At 43.6% G+C, this 24989-nt stretch overlaps 1 protein-coding gene across 1 annotated transcript in view; it reads right to left on the bottom strand.

Annotated features, from left to right (window-relative positions):
• Slc35f1 (solute carrier family 35 member F1) overlaps positions 1-14742 on the bottom strand; it is a 384770-nt gene extending 370028 nt beyond the window's left edge. Inside the window, exon 1 of the mRNA XM_032888242.1 lies at positions 14034-14742. Coding sequence (XP_032744133.1) covers positions 14034-14206 — 173 coding nt within the window. The 5' untranslated portion in view covers positions 14207-14742. The remainder of the gene's footprint in view (positions 1-14033) is intronic.
• Between the last annotated feature and the right edge of the window lie 10247 nt (positions 14743-24989).

Below are 24989 nucleotides of genomic sequence, written 5' to 3'. Positions count from 1 at the left end.
AATATCCCTCAGCAAATTTCAGAAGATAAAAGTAGAAGACAAAACACAGGGGGCTGGGGTGGGAATGGAGGAAGGTCTTGGTAGGTATATGAGTACCTACGTCCAATCGGCAAGACATTGCAGTGAGCATCAGTAATCTCAGAGCTAGTACGACGAGGACACCTGGGGCTAGCTGCCAATCACAAAGATATTCGGTCTTAGAAAACAATACTGGAGCCTAGTCTAAGTGGAGAGGAAGGTTAACAAAAAGGGCCAGAGAGTAAGCAGAGATAAATAATACTATCAGTGTTTGAAAAAAGTCACAGAGAAACATTATTTTATAAAGCTTAACTTAAAATACATTCATAGTATATGTGTGCATATATATAATTTTTAATTATATAACATATATTAAGTAGAGTTATACCACATTGAATGATAACGTTCCCCTCAAGAGCTAAAGACTACCTAACAAAAAGCCCGATGCCAGGCATGGGAAACCTCCCTTCAGATTGTTGGTCAAGGCATCCAAGAGACTCACAAAATAATACAAACTGTCTTGCCATTGCCCTTGCCTCCCAGAACTCAAAAGTAAGACCTAATTTCTAAAGAACACACACACACACACACACACACACACACACACACACACCTGAGACCCAGGACTTAGAAGAACGTAGCTGAAAATGATCTAGAAAACAGCTCTATGAGGAGTCATACAATGTCTGTGGTGGTTTGGGTATGCTTGGCCCTATAGAAGGTGTGGCCTTATTGGAGTAGGTCTGTCCATGTTGGAGAATATATATCCTGTGGGCATGAGCTTTAAGACCCTCCTCCTAGCTACCCAGAAGGCAGTCTCCTCCTGGCTGACTCAGATCAAGATGCAGGACTCTCACCATCTTCTCCAGCACCCTGTCTGCCATGTTTTCCGCCACGATGGTAATGGACTAAACCTCTGAAACTGTAAACCCGGCCCAATTAAATGTTGTCCTTTATAAAAATTGCCTTGGTCATGGTGTCTGTTCTCGGCAATGAAACCCTAGCTAAGACAATGTCCAAAGGACAAGCTTCCAAGGAAGAAAAGTAGTCTGAAGTCCTACCCAGCTGTAAGGCTTACAAACCATAACAGTGACTGGCCTGGCAAGCTAATCTTTTTTTCTTTTTTTATTAACTTGAGTATTTCTTATTTACATTTCGAGTGTTATTCCCTTTCCCAGTTTCCGGGCAAATATCCCCCTAATCCCCCTCCCCTTCCTTATGGGTGTTCCTCCCCCCCTCCCCCATTACCACCCTCCCCCAACAATCATGTTCACTGGGGGTTCAGTCTTAGCAGGACTCAGGGCTTCCCCTTCCACTGGTGCTCTTACTAGGCTATTCATTGCTACCTATGAGGTCAGAGTCCAGGGTCAGTCCATGTATAGTCTTTAGGTAGTGGCTTAGTCCCTGGAAGCTCTGGTTGCTTGGCATTGTTGTTCATAAGGGGTCTCGAGCCCCTTCAAGCTCTTCCAGTTCTTTCTCTGATTTCTTCAATGGGGGTCCCGTTCTCAGTTCCATGGTTTGCTGCTGGCATTCGCCTCTGTATTTGCTGTATTCTGGCTGTGTCTCTCAGGAGAGATCTACATCTGGCTCCTGTTGGCCTGCACTTCTTTGCTTCATCCATCTTGTCTAATTGGGTGGCTCTATATGTATGGGCCACATGCGGGGCAGGCTCTGAATGGGTGTTCCTTCTGTCTCTGTTTTAATCTCTGGCAAGCTATTCTTAACTGTGCAATAGTGACTTGAAATTAGGGATGGTAATACCTTCAGAAGTTCTTTCATTGTATAGAATTCTTTTAGCTATCCTGAATTTTTTTGTTTTTCCATATGATGTTGAGTACTGTTCTTTCAAGGTCTATAATGAATTGTGTTAGAATTTTGGTGGAGATTGCATTTGGTAGAATGGTCATTTTTACTATGTCGATCCATGACCATGGGAGATCTTTGCATTTTCTGATATCTTCTTCAATTTCTTCCTTCAAAGACCTGAAGTTTTTATAATACAAGCCTTTCACCTGCTTGGTTAGAGTTACCTCAAGATATTTCTTCTTTTAGTATATTGTGGAAGGCAAGTATATCGTAGCCTTTATATATTGGGCACAATCAACAGATGTTTAGCTGGATACAAGGCCTGATCAAGAGGAGGGGACTCATGCCTGATACTGTTTTTCCAGCCAACTGTAAATGGCTGGAGAAGCCATAGACCCTAGAGGGCATACACTGCCATTTTCCTAAGATAGTACACCTTCTAGCTGTATTCTAAATATCTATCCCTATATCCATCATAAGTACAGCTCAACTCCCGCATCAAAGAAGCCTCATTCTGTAACAGATGAAGAAAATTACAGAGATTCGACTGATCAAATGTAGAGAGTAAGTAGTCGTGGAATGCCGTACATTTACAACGTAACCCCTACATATAAGGGCTCCCGGAGCATTTTGAAAGAGAGGCATGGAAAGATTGGTTGTTTGCTTCAAGATAGTGTCTTCTAAACGGGACAGGAAACCACACCCGTGAAATCTCAACACTATAGTTGTCTGCACAGGCCTGTAATAAAATCGTCACTTAATAAACCAACATAGATAGGGACATTTCACAAGGCCCTACAACTAGATGAAAAGCTTCTGGCAATCACTGGAGAGAGAGAGAGAGAGAAAGGATCAATCTTCTCCTGGTTTGAGACACTTGATAGGTGTCCAATCCCAAGTGATAAGTCCCCAAATACATGTACATGTGAACAACACTAAATGGACTCAGTAGGGTACATATCACACACACACATACACACACATGCATACACACACAGATACACACACATGCATACACACACATATACACGCACACACACACATGCATATACACACAGATACACACACATGCATACACACACATACACACGCACACACACATGCATACACACACACACGAAAGAAGATTAGACAATGATGTTAAGAAAAAATGGGAGACATGGGAAGAGTTGGAGGGCTAGAAATGGTGTAAATATAATATTACTTACATGTGAGATTCTCAAAATTGTTAAATGAAAAGTAAGGTGGAGAAACTGAGGAAGATAGTTGACATCGTCACCTCTCTCTCTCTCTCTCTCTCTCTCTCTCTCTCCTTATTTCTCTCTCTTTTACTCTCTCATATACATACAGAAAATATGATCCTGGATTTTATGATAAAATCTAGCCGGAGCAGCTGAGAGTACCTAGTCCTTAACCAAATCTGCACCAGGAGGTGGTTCACTGTTTAAACACAGTCTTTGTACATGCCATGGTCTCACCATGCAGATACTACTTCAAGGCACCTTTACTGGCCTTTTCTTCCTGGAGGGTGCTGGAACCCCTTCCTATCCCTGGGTACCAGAGCATCCCTGGGTGAAATAGTCAACGCGTGCGTGTTTCCCCCCAGAGCTCACTGGATGGTGTTGCTTGATCAAGTCGCTTCAAGAGATGCTATTGACATTGTTCACAACTAAGCACTGACTTGCTCCCTTAAACCTTTTCAGCTTAGACAATGTCACTCGCCAGGCTGGGCAGTCTGTGAGAGCAAAGAGCCCATCTTGTGAGGCCACAAATGTCCTTCCTGTTTATGGCACCCCCACACTGTTCAGAACCCACCCTGTTGCTGGAGTCCTTTGCTCCCCAACACTCATGGGCTGCAGCAGCCTTGGCCGCAGGTCCTGGAGGAGTCCACAAGCACTGCCCGCCCACGGGATGCTCTGCCAGGGAGGGAAGCTCAGAGAATGCAGTGTTTCCCGCCCGCAGCAGCCTCCACGCAGGAACAGAGACTGCAGCCAACCAGGGCATAGCACAAAGAGCTGCAGTGATATCCCCGCATCTGGGCTTCCCTCATTAGCATATTAAAGCAGCTTGGTCGGTCCCTTCCCTCTAAGCCCTCTCTGTCTCCGCAGTCCACTCCTTTTAGGCCTCCCCTCAGTGGGAGACCCGCTGGGTTCAAGAGGTACTAACCCCTTCCTGAAGCCTGTCAAACCCTCCTGGGCAAACCCAGAGGTGCTGCCAAGGCGCCAGCTCTGAGAGCAGACAGTGTACCGTATGCCGAGTGCCACATGAAAGCCTCCAGGAGAGGCTTTTCTTTTAAAGAGGGAGAGAAGATGTATTTGCTTGAAGAGATGCTAACAGTAAACAACTACCATAAACAGGCCAGTGCGGTATTCGTAAGTAGGTGGTTTCCCTTCCGACTGACTGACAAGGCTGAGGCAAGCCAAGGGGGCCGACTTATGGCTGTGTGAGCTGAAGGGTCGGGTCAGCATGTGGCACAGCCTTAGTGACAGAGCAGAGCCACAGGAACACAGGCTCTCCTTTTAATTCTGTGACCAGGCTAACCACTGCCGAGTGCTTGGCAGCTCGCCCAGTCCTCTCCCTGGTCTTATTTCATTTTAAAACCCCATGCATCCAATGGGAAAGGAGCCAGGATTCTTTTAACTGGTTTACCACTGAGAAAATTGAAGCCCCCACAAGTTGTCACTTGCCTGAGGGAAAAGATATCTCCTCTCAGGGGGACACACTGGTCCAGGCACTAAACTTCAAGTGACCACACACAATCCCTTCTCTCTCCCAGTCCCAAGTTTAAAACAGGATCCCCCTTATTGAAATCTATGAGCACCCCCCACTTCATACCTGAATTCACTGGTTTGACTTGGGTAAATTCTATTTCTAGGTTAACCCTTTCCAGGCAGATTAAAATAACAATGCTTTCCTTAGACCTACCACCATACACACACACACACACACACACACACACACACACAGAGAGAGAGAGAGAGAGAGAGAGAGAGAGTACATCCTGGCTACAGATGTTACATTTACACATATAACACTTCAGTATGTTTTCTTTCTCCTGCTTCTCTCTGTACAAACATCCTACACCCTCCCCCCCCCACCCCCGCCACGCCTGGCACCTTCCATTCACAACTGAAATCTTTGCCTTGTTCTCCAGCAGAGAAGCCACCTGACAGAAGTTGACTTTCAGTCCCACTGCTGAATCTATCAAATGGGCTTTTCCTGTGCATGTGCTCCCCACCACACACGTGCACCATGGAGAGTGCTCCCTCTCCTCAGGCCTAGTCCTGCCCCAGGCCTCCTCAAGACTCTTCTCAGCCTTCACCCCTCTCCTTACTGCCCAGGCACCTCCCTTCTCCAGCAGCCATTGCCCCAAGCGTAGGGACCTGGAATTACATTGTAGCTCTCCTTTCAAAGGTGAAACTTCTCAACAGTACTATTCCGTCACCTCTACCCGGCCTTTTCAACCAAGTTTTCTGCCAGCACTGCTCATTTGCTCCTGCACTGTCACACCCCTTCTGTGGTGCCAAACTGTTGGTCACGTCTCTGTCAGCTCCTTTAAGGGTTAATGAACGCCCTACTGCCTCTCTCTGGGATTGCCTTCTCTGAGCATCAGGATACTCTAGTCCCCTGGTCCACTTCTTTGAACTCTTCCTCCCTCCTTGGCTGGCTCCTCCTCCTTGGCTGGCTCCTCCTCCTTGGCTGGCTCCTCCTCCTTGGCTGGCTCCTCCTCCTTGGCTGGCTCCTCCTCCTTGGCTGGCTCCTCCTCCTTAGCTGGCTCCTCCTCCTCCTCGGTTGGTGTGCTCTCTAGACCACTCTTAGGACGCCTCTCTACCTGTTTCTCCCTGTTGTCTCGAGGCAGATGGATGCGCAAATTCAAAATCCCAAGCAGTCATTTCTGCCCAGAATTTCAGCTTTCACTTGGCATCCCCACGAGGCATCTCAAACTTAAACTTGGAAGACGTTAACTCCGGTTTCCTACCCACAAATGTATTCCTCCACCTGTCTTTCTCTGCTGTCAAGATGGCACTAACCCCACTGAATTGTTTAAGTCCCCAACTCTGTGAATTTTCATGTCTTCCTTTCCCTCAGCCTCCCTGTAAAATCATCCAGCCAACCCAAAGGCTGCACCACCTGAAGCAAATCATTCCCACATTGTCCATGTTTTTCCCCATCTCCGTCACTCCTGCCCATTTCCGTTCCCAACACCATAGGCCTCCCCTGCGACCCTCTCTCCAACAGCAGCCTGCATGACCCTTTCCAACTCGCTGTTTAACATCTCTCACTTGTTCTCCATCACACTTAAAAATGGCATCATCTATTTCTCCAGCCTTTCTTCTTACTGGCCTCTGATTCTTGTATTCCAGTTTTCCTTTTAGTTCGTTGTGCTTGTTTATTTCATCAAAGCTACCGAGGATGTTCTTCCTTCTATGCCTCTAGTGAATGGTTCCTTCGGTCATTCTGATTAGGGTGCATGTGACTAGAGTGAGATCTCTTTGGCCCATCCATGTTAAAGTTGCATTACCACTCTCTCATGACAGCCTACCTTAGTTCTATACTTAATATTAGCAATCCAGGGTATCATTCAGATGTGCTTGCTTACTTTCTGTGCTCACCCACCAGAATTTAGCCTCCCCAAGCATACAGTCCTTTGCTGCCTTGTTCCCTGATGATCATGCCTCTCGGTTGATTGAGTAATTACTTGCTGAATGGCTTACTGGCACCTACTCTGTGCATCTCAGAATTTAAGATCAAGTGGGATCAATGATCAATGATCAAGACATGGGCCCCAGGTAACCCGGACCCACCTTCTGCTATTTAGACCCAAGACATTTCTCCTCTACTCTAAGATCCCCGAAAGGCGGTACTCTCCACTTAACAGCCCATTCTACAGAAATGAGCTGCTTCTCTCTATTTCTCACTTCTAGATGGTTTCCAGGGCATGAGAAGGCTTTCAGGCAGGAGTCCCAACTGTTCTCCAAGTCATTCATCTAAGGTCTTCATCTGGACCAATTGAAAGTTCACCCTACCACCTACATGTCTGCCTTGGTGACAATATAGTAAAGCTAAGCAACCTAAGGAAAACGGATGTGGTTTTGATTGTGGTTTCAGGAGCTGCACGATACCATCTTGTGGTGGTGCATTATGGTGGGGGTCAACGCAGAGGAGGCTGTCTATCTCATGGCAGAAGGAAAGCAAAGAGAAAGGGAGAAAGGAAATAGCTCATGCAAAGACCTAGCTTTCTTCCACTCTGTCCCACCCATCTACCAACGTCCATTATCCCCAAAGGCGATTGAACAAGCCTTTAGCGCATGGACTCTGGGGAACATTTAAGAGTCTGACGTAATACTCCACAGAACCAGCTAGGTCTGTGCAGATTCACTGGGTCAGGACTGGTGCACACGTGATGAGCCCAACGTGGGAATGCCTCCACTCTTGACTAGATGTACCTCTGGAAACCAGACTCCCTGTTACTCCCACTTAGATAACCAGCAGGGACCTATACTTTTCAGACTTTCTCTTGTGAAATTAAACTTGTTTACAACTCAGTGCAGGCAAAATATTTGTAAAGTACAATACACATTATCATAAGAGAGATGAAATGCAAAAAAACCCCAAAAATAAATACAAGACACAGTTTCTGAAATTTTTAGAACAGATGTGTTTTATCAAAAGCAGTATTTCTATGTGCTTTCCTCTTAAGTTCTGTTCTTGCCAAAGTGTAGGGCCCAGCATTATTCTACAGACAATGCTCGGCATAGCTGGTGATATTCTGACTGCCTTTCTAGCTCACTGAGCATCTTAGACTCCTTCATCCCCAGGGAGCAAATCTCTCCCCTGTAATAGCTTTTCAAATCAAGTTGAGCAAGTAAGTACTGAACATTCAGTAAGATCCAGCCATGTCGCGTTTCTTCCTTATCAGCTCCCTCACCCTGGTCCAGAGGCGCCTTCTCTCTCCATCCCAATTGCCTCCATTCCATGTAGATGCCCAACTCCTTCCCCATAAATAACTACATCTGACTCCTACATGATCCCTAATTCCAGTTCCTTTCCTGACCTCTGAACTAGTAATTCTACTCAGAATTTCATGCCACTGACCCTTATTCTATTCAATAACATAATAAGAATCAATAGAGTGATGCCTTACTACTAATTCATCACCTTAGGCTTTTTGTATCTGTACCTCACCCCCAACTCTACTCCTAATTCACTCCCACACCCTTTATTCTTCTCATCCTATAATGTCTTCAACCAGGAAACTTCATTCAAACCTTTCCCCAACCCTTGACCCCACACGCAACTCATCCTTTGTCTCTTTCATTTCATTTCATTTGTGGCTTTCTGTTCTTAGGAAATGTCCCCACTTATGCTTCAATGCCAAGGGGAAACACCCACCTCGCTTGCTAACCAGCTCTTCTGTGGTCTTACAAGGCACTCAGCAAGGTAAGAACATCACTGCCTTTCACCATTTAGAGAAGAACAACAAGCAGTTGGAAAACACATAATGTGTTTTCCACATTATCTGTGGTGTAGAATAGGTTTTGTAGTACAGAACATAAGAACGGGAGCCACTGTCCCAATGAATGCTGATTTTAACTCAAATACTCTCATTCAATTACAGCACGCTACGGACCAAAGTATCCAGTCTTTCTACCCACTGATCTGTGTGGTCTGGTCATATCTGAACTCTCTCCTGTCTGCGACACACAAACATATGTCTTGCCAAAGAAGAGTTGCCTAGGCATTGTCTGCCCATTAACGTTTTCAGAAAACTCTAGCTGTTGTCTGGAGTGTGGGGGTTTTGTTTGTTTTTGTTTATTTGTTGTCGTCTTGTTTATTTTTAGTTCTAGACAAGGTCTAGCTACATAGCCAAGGACTGCATAACTCAGAAGTCACTGTACAGCCCAGAGTAGCCTTAGATTCAGGAGTCTCCTGTCCCCATCTCATCAGAGATAGATTTACAGGTATGTGCCACCACACCCAGCTGGAAAACTCCATTTTCCTGAAGTGTATAGAAATGCCCATGATGGATCCACTCAACAGCAGGATGGAATTCAAACTGGTTCCTCACTTCCTAATATTCTGAAGTCACATGAACACTAATGGCTGGTTCTCATTCTATTCTATTATATATACAGAAAGAAGAAAGATCTGTGGCCTGAGACTGTGTGCACCCCAAGTGACTGAGTGGGCGGTCTTCCGGAGCAGCTTCCCATAAGGGCCAAAATACTAACTGGAGGGAACTCTTTGCTTGATTGCCTTAACAATCTACTTTTGAGGGGCCAGACAGACTGTTCAATGGCTAAGAGCAGTTACTGTTCTTGCAAAAGACCCTGATTTGATTCCCAGCACCCACTTGGTGACTCATAACACTCCAGTTCCAGGGGATTCCAGCACCCTCTTCCAGCATCAGTGGAAATGCAAGTAGTACATATACATACATGCAGACAGACAGACAGCTCATACTGTCTTAGTTGGGGTGTTACTGCTGTGAAAAGACACCGTGACCTAAGCAACTCCTATAAAGAAAAACATTTCATCGGGGCTGGCTTACAGTTTCAGAGGTTTAGTCCATTATGGACAGAGTGGAAAATATGGCAGGATCTAGGCATAGTGCTGGAGAGGGAGCTGAGAGTTCTGCATCTTGATCTGAAGGCAACAGTGAGAGATTGTGTGCCACACTGGACATAGCTTGAGTATATGATACTTCAAAACCTATTGCCACAATGACATATTTCCTCCAACAAGGCTACACCTCCTAATAGTGACACTCCCCATGAGCCAAGCATTCAAGCACAGGAGTCTATGGGGGCCACACCTATTCAAACCACCACACATACACATAAAATTTTTACAAATAACTAAATATATTTAAAATCTATTCTTGAGAAGTGATGTATGTTTGTCTCCTGTTTTTATTTTTAACTGTCTTCTATCACTACCACTGACTCTATCAAAGTCCCATTTATAGTGGGACCAAATAAGTACTCATTAAATGAGGCACTGACGGGATAAATGAATCAATGAATGAGAAACAGATGACCTAATCAACAGATAGAGTACTGTGTGTTTCCCCAGAGGCATGATCGTAGCAAATTAATACAGGATTGCTACCATTCTTCTACCCTGATCTTCTTTGGTTCACAAGTTTCAAAAGCATCCAAAGCTTGAAAATTAGTAAAATAAATCTAAGCTGAAACCAGTTCCAAATGAATGGATTGTCAATGTGGTAGTTTGAATATGCTTGACCCAGGGAGTGGCACTATAAGGAGATGTGGCCTTGTTGAAGTAGAAGTGTCCTTGTTGGAGGAAGTTTGTCACTGTGGGGGTGGGCAATGAGGCCCTCCTCCTAACCCCACGGGAGCCAGTCTTCTAGCAGTGTTCGGATGAAAATGTAGAACTCTCAGCTGCTCCTAGACCATGCCTGGACACTATCATGCTCCCACCTCGATGATAATGGGCTGAATGCCAGCCCCAGTTAAATGGTGTCCTTATAAGAGTTGCCTTGGTCATGATATCTGTTCACAGCGGTAAAACCAAACTAAGACAATCCAAGACACCAGTACTTTCATGTAATAACTAAACACCCCTACTACAAGACTGAAAAGTTACAGAAAGTTTTATTATGCCCGCACAGCCCAGCAACTGTGTTATTTAAAAGAAAATGCACCCGAAACTAGGAATTCTTGATGTCAAAGTAGGAAAAGGTCTATAAAAGTTTGCGTGCATAGAGCACTCATTCAATGGGATATTGTATTAAATATTCATTTCAGAAGAAAAGTCTTTGGTAATTTAATATATAGCTAGTGCCTACTCAAATGTGTTTCAAAGAAAGCTATGTGGTCAGCAGTTTCTGTGAAAGGGTTACCAACTGTTGTCCTTGAAGTGTCTTTTATATTGCTGTTGTTTTGTATCTTGTTTGTCTGTGGCAGGATCACAAATTCTATTGTTCTATAAAAACAAAAAGTAAGTGAAAAACAGTTCATCATGTTCCTTTGTGATCTACATCGACGCATAATTTTGCATCTTTAAAATCAAGAAGTTGTCATTACTCCAGGAAATAAAACATCTTCTACTTCTTACACCCTCTCTCCAAAATAATTTGAATAGAAAAAGATTATGAAATATACTATTAGCTAGTTAGCAAGAAAAAACAATAATCCAGCATCTCCTCTTTCATTAAAGTCTTGTATAGTATGGTGATCTAATTGTTATTCAGAAGATGAGACCATCCATGGAATGTCCTAATTCTCATAGATAAAATGCAGCCATGTAGCCCTGAGCGTGTTTAAAGTCAATAGATGGTGCTCCACTAAGGAAAGAAATTGATGCACAATTCTGCAAGATGGATGTTCATATACTGTTCCCATTCTATTTTAATTCTGAGTGCCATTAGTTAAGTATCAATTGGTATTGTAACTCTCTCTAACTGTCCCTGTGAGGACAGGGGATAGACAGACAACTGATGTGTTTGCTTCCCCTCCTCCGGTTGACAGATAACTCTGACCAAGAATAGGCAGTTTACTAGGCTTGCCTATCTACAGTTTGATAGTCCCCGCCCCATTTCCACAATCTGTCTCTCAGCAATATTCCCAAGGAGATGGTTAGAGCGCCCCCCTAGTCAGGAAACAAAGGAGCCTCTCTATAGCTCCCAGTAACAGAATTCTGCCAGTTCTATGTACTAATGTCGAATGTTAGACAGGTTTGGGGGTTTTTTTTTGTTTTTTTTTTTTTCTTTACATTGCCTGGAGCTTGAGGATTTGGAATGAATCTCTTTTAGGAGTGAAGTTGCTTTGTGTCAGGGATGGATGAAAAGGAACAGCTGACAACATCGTGTCAATAAGGCAACATGGGTGAAGGGAGCAGGAGTATTAGGGAGAGAGAAGGGAAAGGAAGAAAATATGAGATCTTGAGAAGTTACTAAGTACAGGAACTGCTCATGACTAGGTCCCAGTGACTTGACATCATAGCCATTACATCCCTTGATGGTTCAACAAGCAGAACCACATCTAAGCACTGGCAGCTCCTGCCAGTCACACTCCGTCTATGGGAAGGAGCCTGGTTGCTACTAATCTCGTTGAAACAACACTGGCACAACAGCCAAGTCCATTATGCAAACAAAATTATTCCCTCGCAATTTTAAAAGGTTTTCAGACTCCTCAAAGGTGCCCATTCTCACAAGAACAATGTGTCCTTACCTTTTCAAGGATAAAGAAAGTTATTATAATATAAAAATGATCTTGAAATTTTTGAAGAGTTTGAGAGACACCCAAGAATTGACTTTTTTTCTTTTGTTTTGTTTAAGTCTAAATGTTATAATCCTAGGGTCCCGTTCCATATTTTTTTTGAGATAAAAATGCCATTAACCCCTCCTAAGTCTCAGTTTCCCCCTGTACATAGGAAATAATGCCACTCGAGCCACAGAGGGCTCACATAGGGCTCAGTAAAATGCAAGGTTCTACCCAGGAAAGCCATGGGTGCTTTCTTTACTCGTGTGGTCCTTGAACTTGTCTTGGACAACAAAACTGGGCTGAACAAAAGATATTTAGAACTTTCCATTTTCACAGTGTTTTTTTCTTCAGTTTTACCTAATTCTCAAAATCATGATATGATGGAGAGTTGAGACGGGTGCCACTAACCACACACTACAAATAAGGAGCCTAACACAGAGAAGATTAATGTCTCTGCGACAAGCCCTGTGGCTAGGTAGAGTGACAACTGCCCACGTCCCTTCAAACCTAGCCTACCTCTGTGGGCTAATCATTCTTGGCATTAAGATTCATTGTATATGCAGAACGACCACAACGACCTCAAAATAACAAATGAACGATAGCCTCGATGTTTTCTACTTTGATGAAAAAAATAATTTAATAATTAAGGCTGTATTCTGTTTAAAATATTGGCGATTTTCAAACGGCAGATTTTCGCAGGGTACACACATACTATGTTCTCTATTTCTTCAGTTTTTCATCGCTTTTAAATCATCTTTTAAGTGTGATATTTGGGGGTGTGTTAGCCAAAGCCACGAATGACAAGGTAAAACTGGAGTTTCTGTTACCAATTCATGTCTCACCGAAGAGTGAAATTCTTGTTTGGTATTAGACAGAAATGTCTATAAATAAGTTATTGTGATCATTAGATTTTAACAAGCAATTTTTGAATAGTATGCAACCACTCTCCCCCCAATAAAAAATATTTTCAAGTCATTTCTTTACATGTATTTGTGATCTCAGTAGAGCTTTATGACCCAAACAGTTCCATGTGAGTGATCAGGGAATCTCTGTTACCAGGGTACCACACAGAAACCTGTCTGAATAATGTGATCGGAAGGGTTACCCTACCGAATCATTGAAAAGCACGCACTCGCACAACTGGCTGTATGGATCCTAACAGCTCGTCAATCATTTAAGTTAGTACCAAGAGTCCCTTTCACATCACAGCTGAACAAGTACTATAGAAGATTCTACTTTCTTGTCAACAGGACCCTCGTCCTAAAACATGTCTGTCCTTGATAAGGAGGCCAGGGCGGTCGGAGCAGGATAATTAGGCACCTGATTCTCACACCCTTCGCGCAACGTTTTGCACTTTGTTCAGGTCTGGTCCAGGCCTCTAGCCTCTTTTCCTTGCTCCAAAGCCATCAAGAGTCTGCACAGTGACCGGAATGTCAGGCAGAAGTGGTTTCCCTTCTGTCTGGGAGATGGGGGTATCCTTACCCTATGACTCTGGTGGGGGGAGGGCGGGGGGTGTCAGTGCCACCAAGGCGGAGCGAAAGACAGCATATGGTTGGCGACTTCCACGCCATCACCGCAGCCTGGGGCCTTCCCGCCTCCGCCCAGACCATGGGGGGGGAGGGTGGGTGTCCCCAGAGCGCAAAGCTGGGATAAGAGTGCAAAGGGGAAGTGATACGATGTGAGGATGAGAGGCGTGAGTGTGGACACATACAGGGCAGCTGCAGGTAGAACAACCCCGCCTCTCCCCAACTCGCTCCCCGGACCTGCCAGCAGCCCCACCACACGGGGGATCCCAGCGTCAGGACAAAGCTGTCGCGGCCTCTCTGAGAGCGCAGGGAAAGCTTGCCCTGGCTCTCTCTTCCCTGGCCAGGACCCAGTCCCAAAGGACCTCTGGGACACGTCGGATAGGGAGAAAGGGGGCCTTGGGCTGGGTGCCTGCAGTGCCCGTCCCTGGTGTCCCCACTGGGAGCCTGTGCTCACCTGTTCAGCACTTTGCGGATCCTCTGGCGCATGCCAGCCCGGGAGGAGGTGGACAGGCTCACGCAGCCGCTGCCCTCAGCTGGCAGGTTCTCGATGGTGGTCACCACATGGTTCGGCGGGGCCGGTGGTGGCGGTGGCTGCAGCTGGGGCTGCGGAGGCTCGGGAGGGATCATCGCGGCGGAGGCAGAGGTGGGTGGCTATCAGAACGCTGCCCCGCACATAGTGCGCGGGCTCCGGGCCCGGGAACACGCAGAGGACCCGGCCGAGCGGCCCCGGCCCGGGAGGCGGTGCCGCTTGCGAAGCGACGAAGCAGGGAGACACCCGCGGGCTCCGGCCACCTCCTCCCAGCTCAGTGCTCTCGGGTTGCTACCTAGTCCTGGCTGCACACCCTCGCTCCCGGGTCGCTGGCGCTTCCCGCCCGGGCTCTTCTGGAGCTGCAACCCAAGTCCTGGCACACCCGGCCAAGTGGCTGCAAAAGGGGTCGGCGGGACCTGGAGCTGCCAGGTCCAGTGCGAGGACCGTGGAGAGAGAGGATCGGGGCTGCCCGGTTTCGTCTTCGCTCCCAGTGCCTAGGGCTTGTCCTGCTGGTGGCAGTTGCGGTGGCGCCGCTTCAGCTGGCGCCGGGTTCGCTTAGAAAGCTGCCGTCTGTGTCTCACAGAGTGAGAATCCGAGAGTGAACCTGGAGCGCCGGGCGGGGGCGCCGCGCAGGCAGAGGGGGGTGGGGGTGGGATGAGCGCTCTGCTCCCGCCAGAGGGCGCTCCGGAGGTGCTTTGGTGTCCCCAACCCTCCTCCTGGCATCCAAAGAGTCCCCAGGTCTAGGAGGCCGTGACTGGCAGTGGGTAGCTTTCTCTTCTAAGTGTAGTAATGGATACATCCTCCCGGTGAAATTGGGGAGGCTTCCTCTTGCTTCTGCGGAGGCTTGGCAGAGTCCAGCACCACGGGCCCCGGACAGCGGCGCAACCCAGAGACAGTTTTTGTTGGTCCAGGTTACAAATTGAGCACCCTAAACATCACAACTACGCTCATCCAGAATGGACCTGGAGGAAAGGGGAAGAAAAACAGTTTCTAGCTAAAAGTGCTTGCTGGGAATTGAGAAAAGCAAACCAAGTCACCCCCAAAGCAACTCCGTTTAGGCGAGGACAACAGAGCACCATTGAAAGGAAAGCCTGCGAACTCCAAGGGCACTTCTGAAAATAACAGAAATCCGAGGCAGTTTCTTAAATTCTAGGACAAGGCTACTCCTGAGTCTCCCAGGGGCACCCTAAGAGTTAAATGAAGTAAACTACCCATCAAAGGGACCTGATGGCTCCTTCAATGTCCTCCAGCTGTCAAAGGAGTAGCTTTGTTAGCTCCTGAAATCATAGCCCACTTTCTACGGAATGGACCTTATCCTGAGCATTCCTTATACCTATCAATCTGCATTTCAATCAGTAATTGACTCTGGAAATTATTTTTCAAATGTCCCTTAATCTAGATTGCCTGGGCAAGAATCTTGAAAAGAGAATGATATGCATTTAAGATTTTTTTTGTCCACTTCACTGTAGAATAGGGAATTGATCCCACTGAGTAACTTTTTTTAAATATTTTTTTATTAACTTGAGCATTTCTTATTTACATTTCGAATGTTATTCCCTTTCCCGGTTTCCAGGCAAACATTCCCCCTAATCCCTCCCCCTCCCCTTCGTTATGGGTGTTCCCCTCCCCACCTTCCCCCCATTGCCGCCCTCCCCCCAACAATCATGTTCACTGGGGGTTCAGTCTTAGCAGGACCAAGGGCTTTCACTTACACTGGTGATCTTACTAGGATATTCATTGCTACCTATGAGGTCAGAGTCCAGGGTCAGTCCATGTATAGTCTTTAGGTAGTGGCTTAGTCCCTGGAAGCTCTAGTTGCTTGGCATTGTTGTTCATAAGGGGTCTCGAGCCCCTTCAAGCTCTTCCAGTTCTTTCTCTGATTCCTTCAACAGGGGTCCTATTCTCAGTTCCCCACTGAGTAACTTTGACATGAATATTTGTTTACACAAAAGCGCGTTCACACTGCCACTGAATCCAAACGCTCTAAAGACTAGCAAATAAAAACTGCTGTGTAGGATGTCCAGGCACAAATACCATTCAAAAGTAGACTATATATTCTCAAAGGAGGGAAAAGAGGGCAGTGGGTGAGACAAAAAGAAGCCACTCCCTTTTATCATATTAGGGGTCCTCATCATTCAAAAAGAAAAAGATTGGATAGAAAGACGTGTAGAAAACCTCCCAGTCTATATTTAAGCATCTGTCAAACCCAGTTTCTACCCGAACTGTCCCTAGGGTCCCTTTCTTCACAATTCTGCCCAACGTGGAACATTTTCCATTTTATAATTAGAACATCACCCCATACGTTTCTCGGTGACTTTTCATTCTAGAATATTCACCCCAGATTTCCAGGACAGGTGGAAGAATTACTACAAACAAGAACAAGGCTTGGAACCTTGTGAACATTAAAATTCCAATAGATGGCAATGAATTTGCCCTTGGGGAATGACCAAATATAGCAGACATGAGTAAGTTCACTTCAACTGAGGCCGGCAGCAAACCACAGCGGGAATATCTCTATTAGAACAGCATTTACAGCCATTTCAAAGAGTCCTCCTTGAATGGCTGCTTGCTTCAGTGCCCTCTTCCTCATGTTTGACTCTATTCCTTTGAATGCTTTTAGCATCTCACTACTCCTGTGACTGCACTCCCAAGCCTGCATCTATATCTGATCATTTCTTTCGAGAAATTATGAAATCCAAATGTTCTAAGTCTCCAGTGAGTCCAGAAGGGAGAAAACAAAGATGAGAAAATAAGATAAGGGTGGCCCTGGCTAGTTTATGTCAACTCAACACAGGAAGTATCCAAAAGGAGGGACTCTCAATTAAGAAAATACCCCATAACATTGGGCATGAAAGCCTGGAGGGCATTGTCTTAGTTAGTGGTTGATAGGGGAGGGCTTGACCCATTGTGCTTATGCTACTCATTGTCTGGTGGTCCTGAGTGTTACAAAACAGCATCTGAGCAAGCCATGAAGATAAAGACAGTACGTATCACTCCTCCATGACCTCTGCATTGGCTCCTGCTTCCAGGCTCCTGCCCTGTTCAAACCACTGCCCTGGCTTCCTTCAGTGATGGACTGTGATGTGCAAATGTAAGCCAAATAAAGCCTTTGCTCTGTAACTTGTTTTTAGTAAGAGTGTTTCATCATAGAAATAGTAACCCTATCTAGTTCAAGGTATAAACGCTAATCCTGCTGGTGAGGAAAAGCCATGGATTATCTCATGTGAGTAGAAGCTCTTGGAGTCTCTGCTCCACATTCCGCTGGGAAATAGCTAAGTACCATGGAAGGGTACTTGGGAAAACACATGCCAAAGATGTAAATGTCACAGCAGCAAGTCTGACATGGAATGAAACTGAAAACATAGAGAAAACTTGTCTTCCTTCTTCCCCTCCATGCAAGCACTGCTTATCTCTGCCTCAGTCTATTCAATGGGGTAGGGGTGAAGACAAAACCTGACTCTTAGTGGTGGCATACGGGTCCACGGCCACAGCCATTGCCTTACAGCTTACTACATACATAGTCAATGTGCTATGGGAAAATGTCCATTCAGGAGTTGTTCCTCCTGTACATCATCCGACCAGAGCTCTGAAGACACTCTGTTGAATACCTGAAGGAAGCAGAAATTGACTATTAGCTCAACTACACTTTTTTCCTCATTTTTATTGGATGTTTTCCTTATTTACATTTCAAATGTTATCCCCTTTCCTGGTTTCCCATCCATAACCCCCTATTCCATGCCCTCCCCCCTTCTTCTATGAGGGTGTTCCGCCATCCATCCACCCACCCCTTCCTGCCTCCCCACCCTGACATTCCCCTACACTGGGGGATCAAGGGTTGGCAGAACCAAGGGCTTCTCCTCCCACTGGTGCCCAACAAGGCCATCCTCTGCTACATATGCAACTGGAGCCATAAGTCTGTCTATGCATACTCGCTGGATGGTGGTTTAGTCCCTGGGAGCTCTGGTTGGTTGCTATTGTTCTTCTTATGGGGTTGTAAGCCCCTTCAGCTCCTTCAATCCTTTCTCTAATTCCTCCAATGGGGACCCCATTCTCAGTTCAATGGTTGACTGTGAGTGTCCGCTTCTGTATTTGTCAGGCTCTGGCAGATCATCTCAGGAGACAGCTATATCAGGCTCCTGTCAGCAGGTACTTTTTGGCATCAGCAATACTGTCTGGGTTTGGTGTCTGTATGTATATGGGATGGATCCCCAGGTAGGGCAGGCTTTGAATGGCCATTCCTTCAATATCTGCTCCAAACTTTGCTTCCATATCTCCTTCTATGAATTTTCTGTCCCTCCTTCTAAGGACTGAAGCATCCACACTTTGGTCATTCTTCTTTGGTCGAGCTTCATGTAGTCGGTGGATTTTATCTTGGGTAATGCGAGCTTTTGGGTTAATATCTACTTATCAGTGAGTGAATACCATGTGTGGGTTGTTTTGGGTTTTTTTGTTTTGTTTTGTTTTTTTGCTTTTTGTGTGTGACTGGGTTACCTCACACAGGATCATATTTTCTAGTTCCATCCATTTGCCTATGAATTGCATGAAGTCATTGTTTTTGATAGCTGAGTAATATTCCATTGTGTAGATGTACCACATTTTCTGTATCCATTCCTCTGTTGAAGGGCATGTGGGTTCTTTCCAGCTTCTGGGTATTATAAAGAAGACTGCTATGAACATAGTGGAGCATGTGTCCTTGTTATATGTTGGAGCATCTTTTGGGTATATGCTCAGAACCTCCAGACTGATTTTCAGAATGGCTCTAGCAGCTTGCAATCCCACCAACAATGGAGGAGTGTTCCTCTTTCTCCACATTCTCACCAGATTCTGATGTCACCTAAGTTTTTGATCTTAGCAATTCTGACTGGTGTGAGGTGGAATCTCAGGGTTGTTTTGATTTGCATTTGCCTGATGACTGAGGATGTTGAACATTTCTTTAGGTGCTTCTTGACAATTTGAAAATTCTCAGCTGAGAATTCTTTGTTTAGCTCTATACCTCATTTTTAAATAGGGTTTATTTCATTCTTTGGAGTCTAACTTCTTGAGTTCTTTGTATATATTGGATATCAGCCCTGTGTTGGATCTTTTCCCAATCTGTTGGTTGCCATTTTGTCCTAATGACAGTGTCCTTTGCCTTACAGAAGCTTTACAATTTTATGAGGTCCCTTTTGTCGATTCTTGATCTTAGAGCATAAGCCATTGGTGTTCTGTTCATGAAATTTTCCCCAGTGCCCATGTGTTCAAAGTTCTTCCCCATTTTTTCTTCTATTACTTTGTGTGTATCTGGTTCTATGTAGAGGTCCTCAATCCACTTGGACTTGAGCTTTGTAGAGGATGATAAGAATGGATCAATTTGCATTCTTCTTCATGCTGACCTCCAGGTGAACCAGCATTATTAAAAATGCTATCTTTTTTCCACTGGATGGTTTTATCTCCTTTGTCAAAGATCAAGTGATCATAGGTGTATGAGTTCATTTCAGGGTCTTCAATTTTATTCCATTGATCTACCTGCCTGTCTCTGTACAGATATCATACAGTTTTTATCAGTATTGCTCTGTAATACTGCTTGAGGTCAGGGATGGTGATTCCCCCAGAAGTTCTTTTATGGTTGAGATTAGTTTTCGCTATCCTGGGTTTTCTGTTATTCCAAATGAATTTGCAAAACACTCTTTCTAACTCTATGAAGAATTAAGTTGGAATTTCGATAGGGGTTGCATTGAATCTATAGGTTGCTTTTGGCAAGATGACCATTTATACAGTATTAATCCTGCCAATCCATGAGCATGGGAGGTCTTTCCATCTTCTGAGATCTTCTTCAATTTCTTTCTTAAGAGACTTGAAGTTCCTGTCATACAGATCTTTCACTTGCTTGGCTAGAGTTAGACCGAGTTATGTTATATGACTATTGTGAAGGCTGTCATTTCTCTAATTTCTTTCTCAGCTTTTTTATCTTTTGAGTAGAGGAAGGCTATTGATTTGTTTGAGCTAATTTTATGTCCAGCCACTTTGCTGACGTTGTTTACCAGTTGTAAGAGTTCTCTGGTGAAATTTTTGGGGTCACTATCATATCATCTGCAAATAGTGATATTTTGACTTCTTCCTTTCCAATTTGTATCTCTTTGACCTCTTTCGGTTGTCTGATTGCTCTGGCCAGGACTTTGAGTACTATATTGAATAGGTAAAGAGAGGGTGGGCAGCCTTGTCTAGTCCCTGATTTTAGTGGGATTGCTTCAAGTTTCTCTCCATTTAAATTGATGATGGCTACTAGTTTGCTGAATACTGCTTTTACTATGTTTTGGTACGGGCCTTGAATTGCTGATCTTTCCAAGACTTTTACCATGAAGGGGTGTTGAATCTTGTCAAATGCTTTCTCAGCATCTAATGAGATGATCGTGTGGTTTTTCCTTGAATTCATTTGTATAGTGGATTATGTTCATGGATTTCTGTATATTAAACCATCCCTGCATCACTGGCATGAAGCCAACTTGGTCATGATGGACGATCATTTTGATGTGTTCTTCGGTTTTGTTTGCGAGGATTTTATTGAGTATTTTGGATTTCATACCCATAAAGGAAATTGGTCTGAAGATCTCTTTCTTTGTTGGGTCTTTGTGTGGTTTAGGTGTAAGTGTAATTGTGGCATCATAGAAGGAATTGGGTAGTGCTCCTTCTGTTTCTATTTTTTGGAACAGTTTAGAGTGTATTGGTATGAGGTCTTCTAGATCTGATAGAATTCTGCACTAAACCTATCTGGTCATGTGCTTTTTTGGTTGGGACTGTTTTTTTTTAGTGACTGCTTCTGTTTCTTTAAGAGTTATAGGACTGTTTAGATGGTTTATCTGATCCTGATTTAACTTTGATTGCTGATATCCATCTAGAAAATTGTCCATTTCCTCCAGATTTTCCAGTTTTGTTGAATATAAGTTTTTGTAGTAGGATCTGATGATTGTTTGAATTTCCTCTGAATCTGTAGTTATGTCTCCCTTTTCATTTCTGATTTTGTTAATTTGGATACACTCTCTGTGCCCTCTGGTTAGTCTGGCTAAGGGGTAATCTATCTTGGTGATTTTCTCAAAGAACCACCTCCTGGTTTTGTTGAATCTTTGTATAGTTCTTTTTGTTTCTACTTGGTTGATTTCAGCCCTGAGTTTGATTATTTCTTGCCTTCTACTCCTCTTGGGTGAATTTGTTTCTTTTTGTTCTAGAGCTTTCAGGTGTGCTGTCAAGCTGCTAGTGTATGCTCTCTCCAGTTTCTTTTTGGAAGCACTCAGAGCTATGAGTTTTCCTCTTAGCAATGCTTTTATTCTGTATTTCGGTATGTTGTGTCTTCATTTTCATTAAATTCTAAAAACGTCTTTAATTTCTTCCTTCATTTCTTCCTTGGCCAAGTTATTATTGAGTAGAGCATTGTTTAACCTCCATATGTATGTTGACTTTCTGTCATTTTTGTCGTCATTGAAGACCATCCTTAGTCCATGGTGATCTGATAGGATGCATGGCATTATTTCAATCTTCTTATATCTATTGAAGCCTGTTTTGTGACTGATCATATGGTCAATTTTGGAGAAGGTACCATGTGGTGCTGAGAAGAATGTGTATTCTTTTGTTTTAGAATAAAATGTTCTATAGATATCTGTTAAATCCATTTGGTTTAAAACTTCTCTTAGTTTCACAAAACTCTGTTTAGTTTCTGTTTCCATGATCTGTCCATTGATGAGAGTAGGCTGTTGAAATCTCCCACTATTATTGTGTAAGGTGCAATGTGTGCTTTGAGCTTTGATAAGATTTCTTTATGGATATTGGTGCCCTTGCATTTGGAGAATAAATATTCCAGATTGGGAGTTCATCTTGGTGGAATTTTCCTCTAATGAACATGAAGTGTCCTTCCTTATCTTTTTTTGATAACATTTGGTTGAAAGTCGATATTAGAATGGCTACTCTCGCTTGTTTCTTGGGACCATTTGCTTGGAAAATTGTTTTCCAGCCTTTTACTCTGAGGTAGTGTCTATCTTTGTCACTGAGGTGTGTTCCTGTATGTAGCAAAGTGCTATGTCTTCTTTATGTATCAAGTCAGTTAGTCTATGTCTTTTTATTGGGAAATTGAGTCCATTAATTTTGGGAGATATTAGGGACCAATGATTGCTGTTTCCTGTTATTTTTGTTGTTAGAGGCAGAATTATGTTTGTGTGTTTATCATATTTTGGATTTGTTGCAAGAAGATTACTTTCTTGCTTTTTCTAGGGTGTATTTCCCCTCCTTGTATTGTAGCCACATCATAATTTAAAGATGCACTCAATCAAAAGGTGCTGCATAGTCTATCACAGTATTAACATTGTTTAAAATTTTAAAGCTTAAAGTCTCTTCTGAGACTCATGGCTCTCTCTTAACTGTAACCCCCAGTAAAACCAAAATTTAAGAAAGCAGATCACATAATTCTAACATACAATGGCATAGGATATATATTGCCATTAGAAAACGGAGGGAGCATAGTGAGAAAATACTGAACCAAAGCAAGACTGAAAGACAAAGTGGAAAAACTCGAACTCTGCATCTCCATGTCTGATGTCAAAGAATCTTCCGATCTCCACCTTATTTCAGCTTTGTTGACTGCAAAACATTTCTCTCTCTTAGAAGGTTACACTCCCTGTGAACAGCAATTTTTGGCAGGTATCCCACAACTCTGCCATCTCCAAAGCAATTCAGCTGTCACCTTCACAGTTCAACACAATGACCTCTCTGTACCTCTATTCGGGAACATTCCTGATACAGGCCTGGCCTCAGCAGCTTGTCTTAGCTGAAGAGAGAGAATCTATGACCCCTTTCTTTGACTCTAAAGCCAGAACCACAGGACCAAAGCTACCAAGTTCTGCTTCCTAGGGCTGGAACTTGTCCCCTTGTTCAATTACATCTGCATCAGCTTTGTATTGTTGGTGATTTCCTATGCTGCCTAAATTTTTTCTTTAATTCCTTTTCACAAGCTGAAATCTTGGTTGGGTGGGGTCTTACCTTGAGCTCACGACTCCCTTTATTCCCATTATCTTCTGACTTTTCTTTAAACTTTTTATCTCCTTGGACACTGTACTTAGTTCCATTTCAGTCCCTGGTGCTCCTTTTCTCCTCAAACTATACATTTTGTATTTTTCCTTGCTCAGCTTGCTCCTTTTCATTATAGATCTGCCTGAGAGTGGCCACAAATAACCACACAACACTGTAAATACTAGGTTGTCTTTAAATAGCTTCAGCCAAAACTCTTCAGTTTAGCCTCAGGCAGATATTCGGGACTAGAGCAAAAGCGGTCATATTCTTAACCAAAATAGCATAAGTTCTGCTTTATACATTCAACTGCTTTCCTAATCAAAAATCCCAAAGTCCATATTCTACCAACAATATCAGGCTTGTCACAGCCATACCCTAGTCCCAGGCACCAATTTCTATCTTGATTACAAATCTACTGCTATAAAGAAATATCATGACCAAGGCAACTCTCATGAAAGAAAGAATTGAGATTTGTTTAAGAATTTAGTCTAGTCCATTATCATCATGGTAGGGAGCATGGTGGTACTTGAGTAGCTGTGAGTTACTTCTACATCCAGATCTGCAGGCAACAGTAACAGAGGCACAGGGCCTATTGTGGGCTTTTAAAACCTCAAAGCCCAGCTCCAATGACATTTCCTCCAACAAGACCATATCTACTTCAATAAATCCCTATGTCTTAATCCTTAGTAGCTGTGGATGAAGTCTAGTTTTGCAGGGTCAAACTATGCTTTAATAGATTTAAAATATCTATTCTTTTTTTTTTCTTTTCTTTTTTTCAAGATAGGGTTTATCTATGTAGCCTGCCTCTGCCTCTGAGTGTCAGGATTAAAGGTATCTGACACCACTACCTAGCCAGTATCTATTTCTAAAAGTATAGAAGGTAGATGGGAGGTAGTGATGTACTCCTTTAATCTCAATACTCCCTCTAATTGGGAGGCAGATATCTATAAGTTTAAAGCCAGCCTGGTCAACAGAGTTTCAGGACAGCCAGGGTTACAAAGAATTTCTGTCTCTAAAAATCATAAACAAACAAATAAAATTTAAATACATAAAAGTATAGTAGGTATGTATCTTTGTCATGTTGATATATGTAAGTCTCTGTTAATAGCTAATAAACGCTAAGAAAATATTTAGGTTCTGTGGATCATAACTACCTACACCCTTATTTAGTGAAAGAATTGGTTCTACAGAATCAGTTACCTCAATGGATCAAGATCATTTTAACATAGAGTACACAGAAAAATTGTCTATGGAGGGCTAGGGAGCATGACTGAGGGAAGAACACTTGTGTAGCCTTTGTAAGGGTCCTGGTTTGGTCCTCAGCACTGAAAATAAGTAGTGAGAGGTACACCCTAGAACTGTCACTATTTAAATACAATGATTACCTGATATCTGTGAACAGAGAAACAAAATTCTCATATAAAATTCAATTATCGTTTCTGCTTATAACGTCAGCATCTCCATCTAAACACCATAGTTCATAAAATATTAGTGAAAAATATTGTTACTTGTACACTGACTCTTGGCTGGGTAGGTAGAATGTTATACTAGAAATAAGAGCCAAATGATCTCAGTTCCAGTTCTAGTGTTATTTCCTGGGTGAGTCTACTGTAAGCATCTCTCTAGAACTTTCTGAGGAAGGATTCCTTCTTCATCTATAAAAAATGGGAATAGTAAAAGATTCATTGCAGGACTCAATGTGGATCAATAAAGTATATATAAGGAATTTAACATGAAAAATATTCTTGGTTAAATAGTTGATCTGGGCACATGGATGCATAGTATTGGTATTTACTTCCTCCCAGACCAATTCTAAATGATGGTTCAGATCTTGGACATAAGGCAATG

This window comes from Rattus rattus, chromosome 18, assembly GCF_011064425.1.
Source record: "Rattus rattus isolate New Zealand chromosome 18, Rrattus_CSIRO_v1, whole genome shotgun sequence".
NCBI classification, from domain to species: domain Eukaryota; kingdom Metazoa; phylum Chordata; class Mammalia; order Rodentia; family Muridae; genus Rattus; species Rattus rattus.
This window is presented reverse-complemented; position numbering and strand designations above follow the sequence as displayed.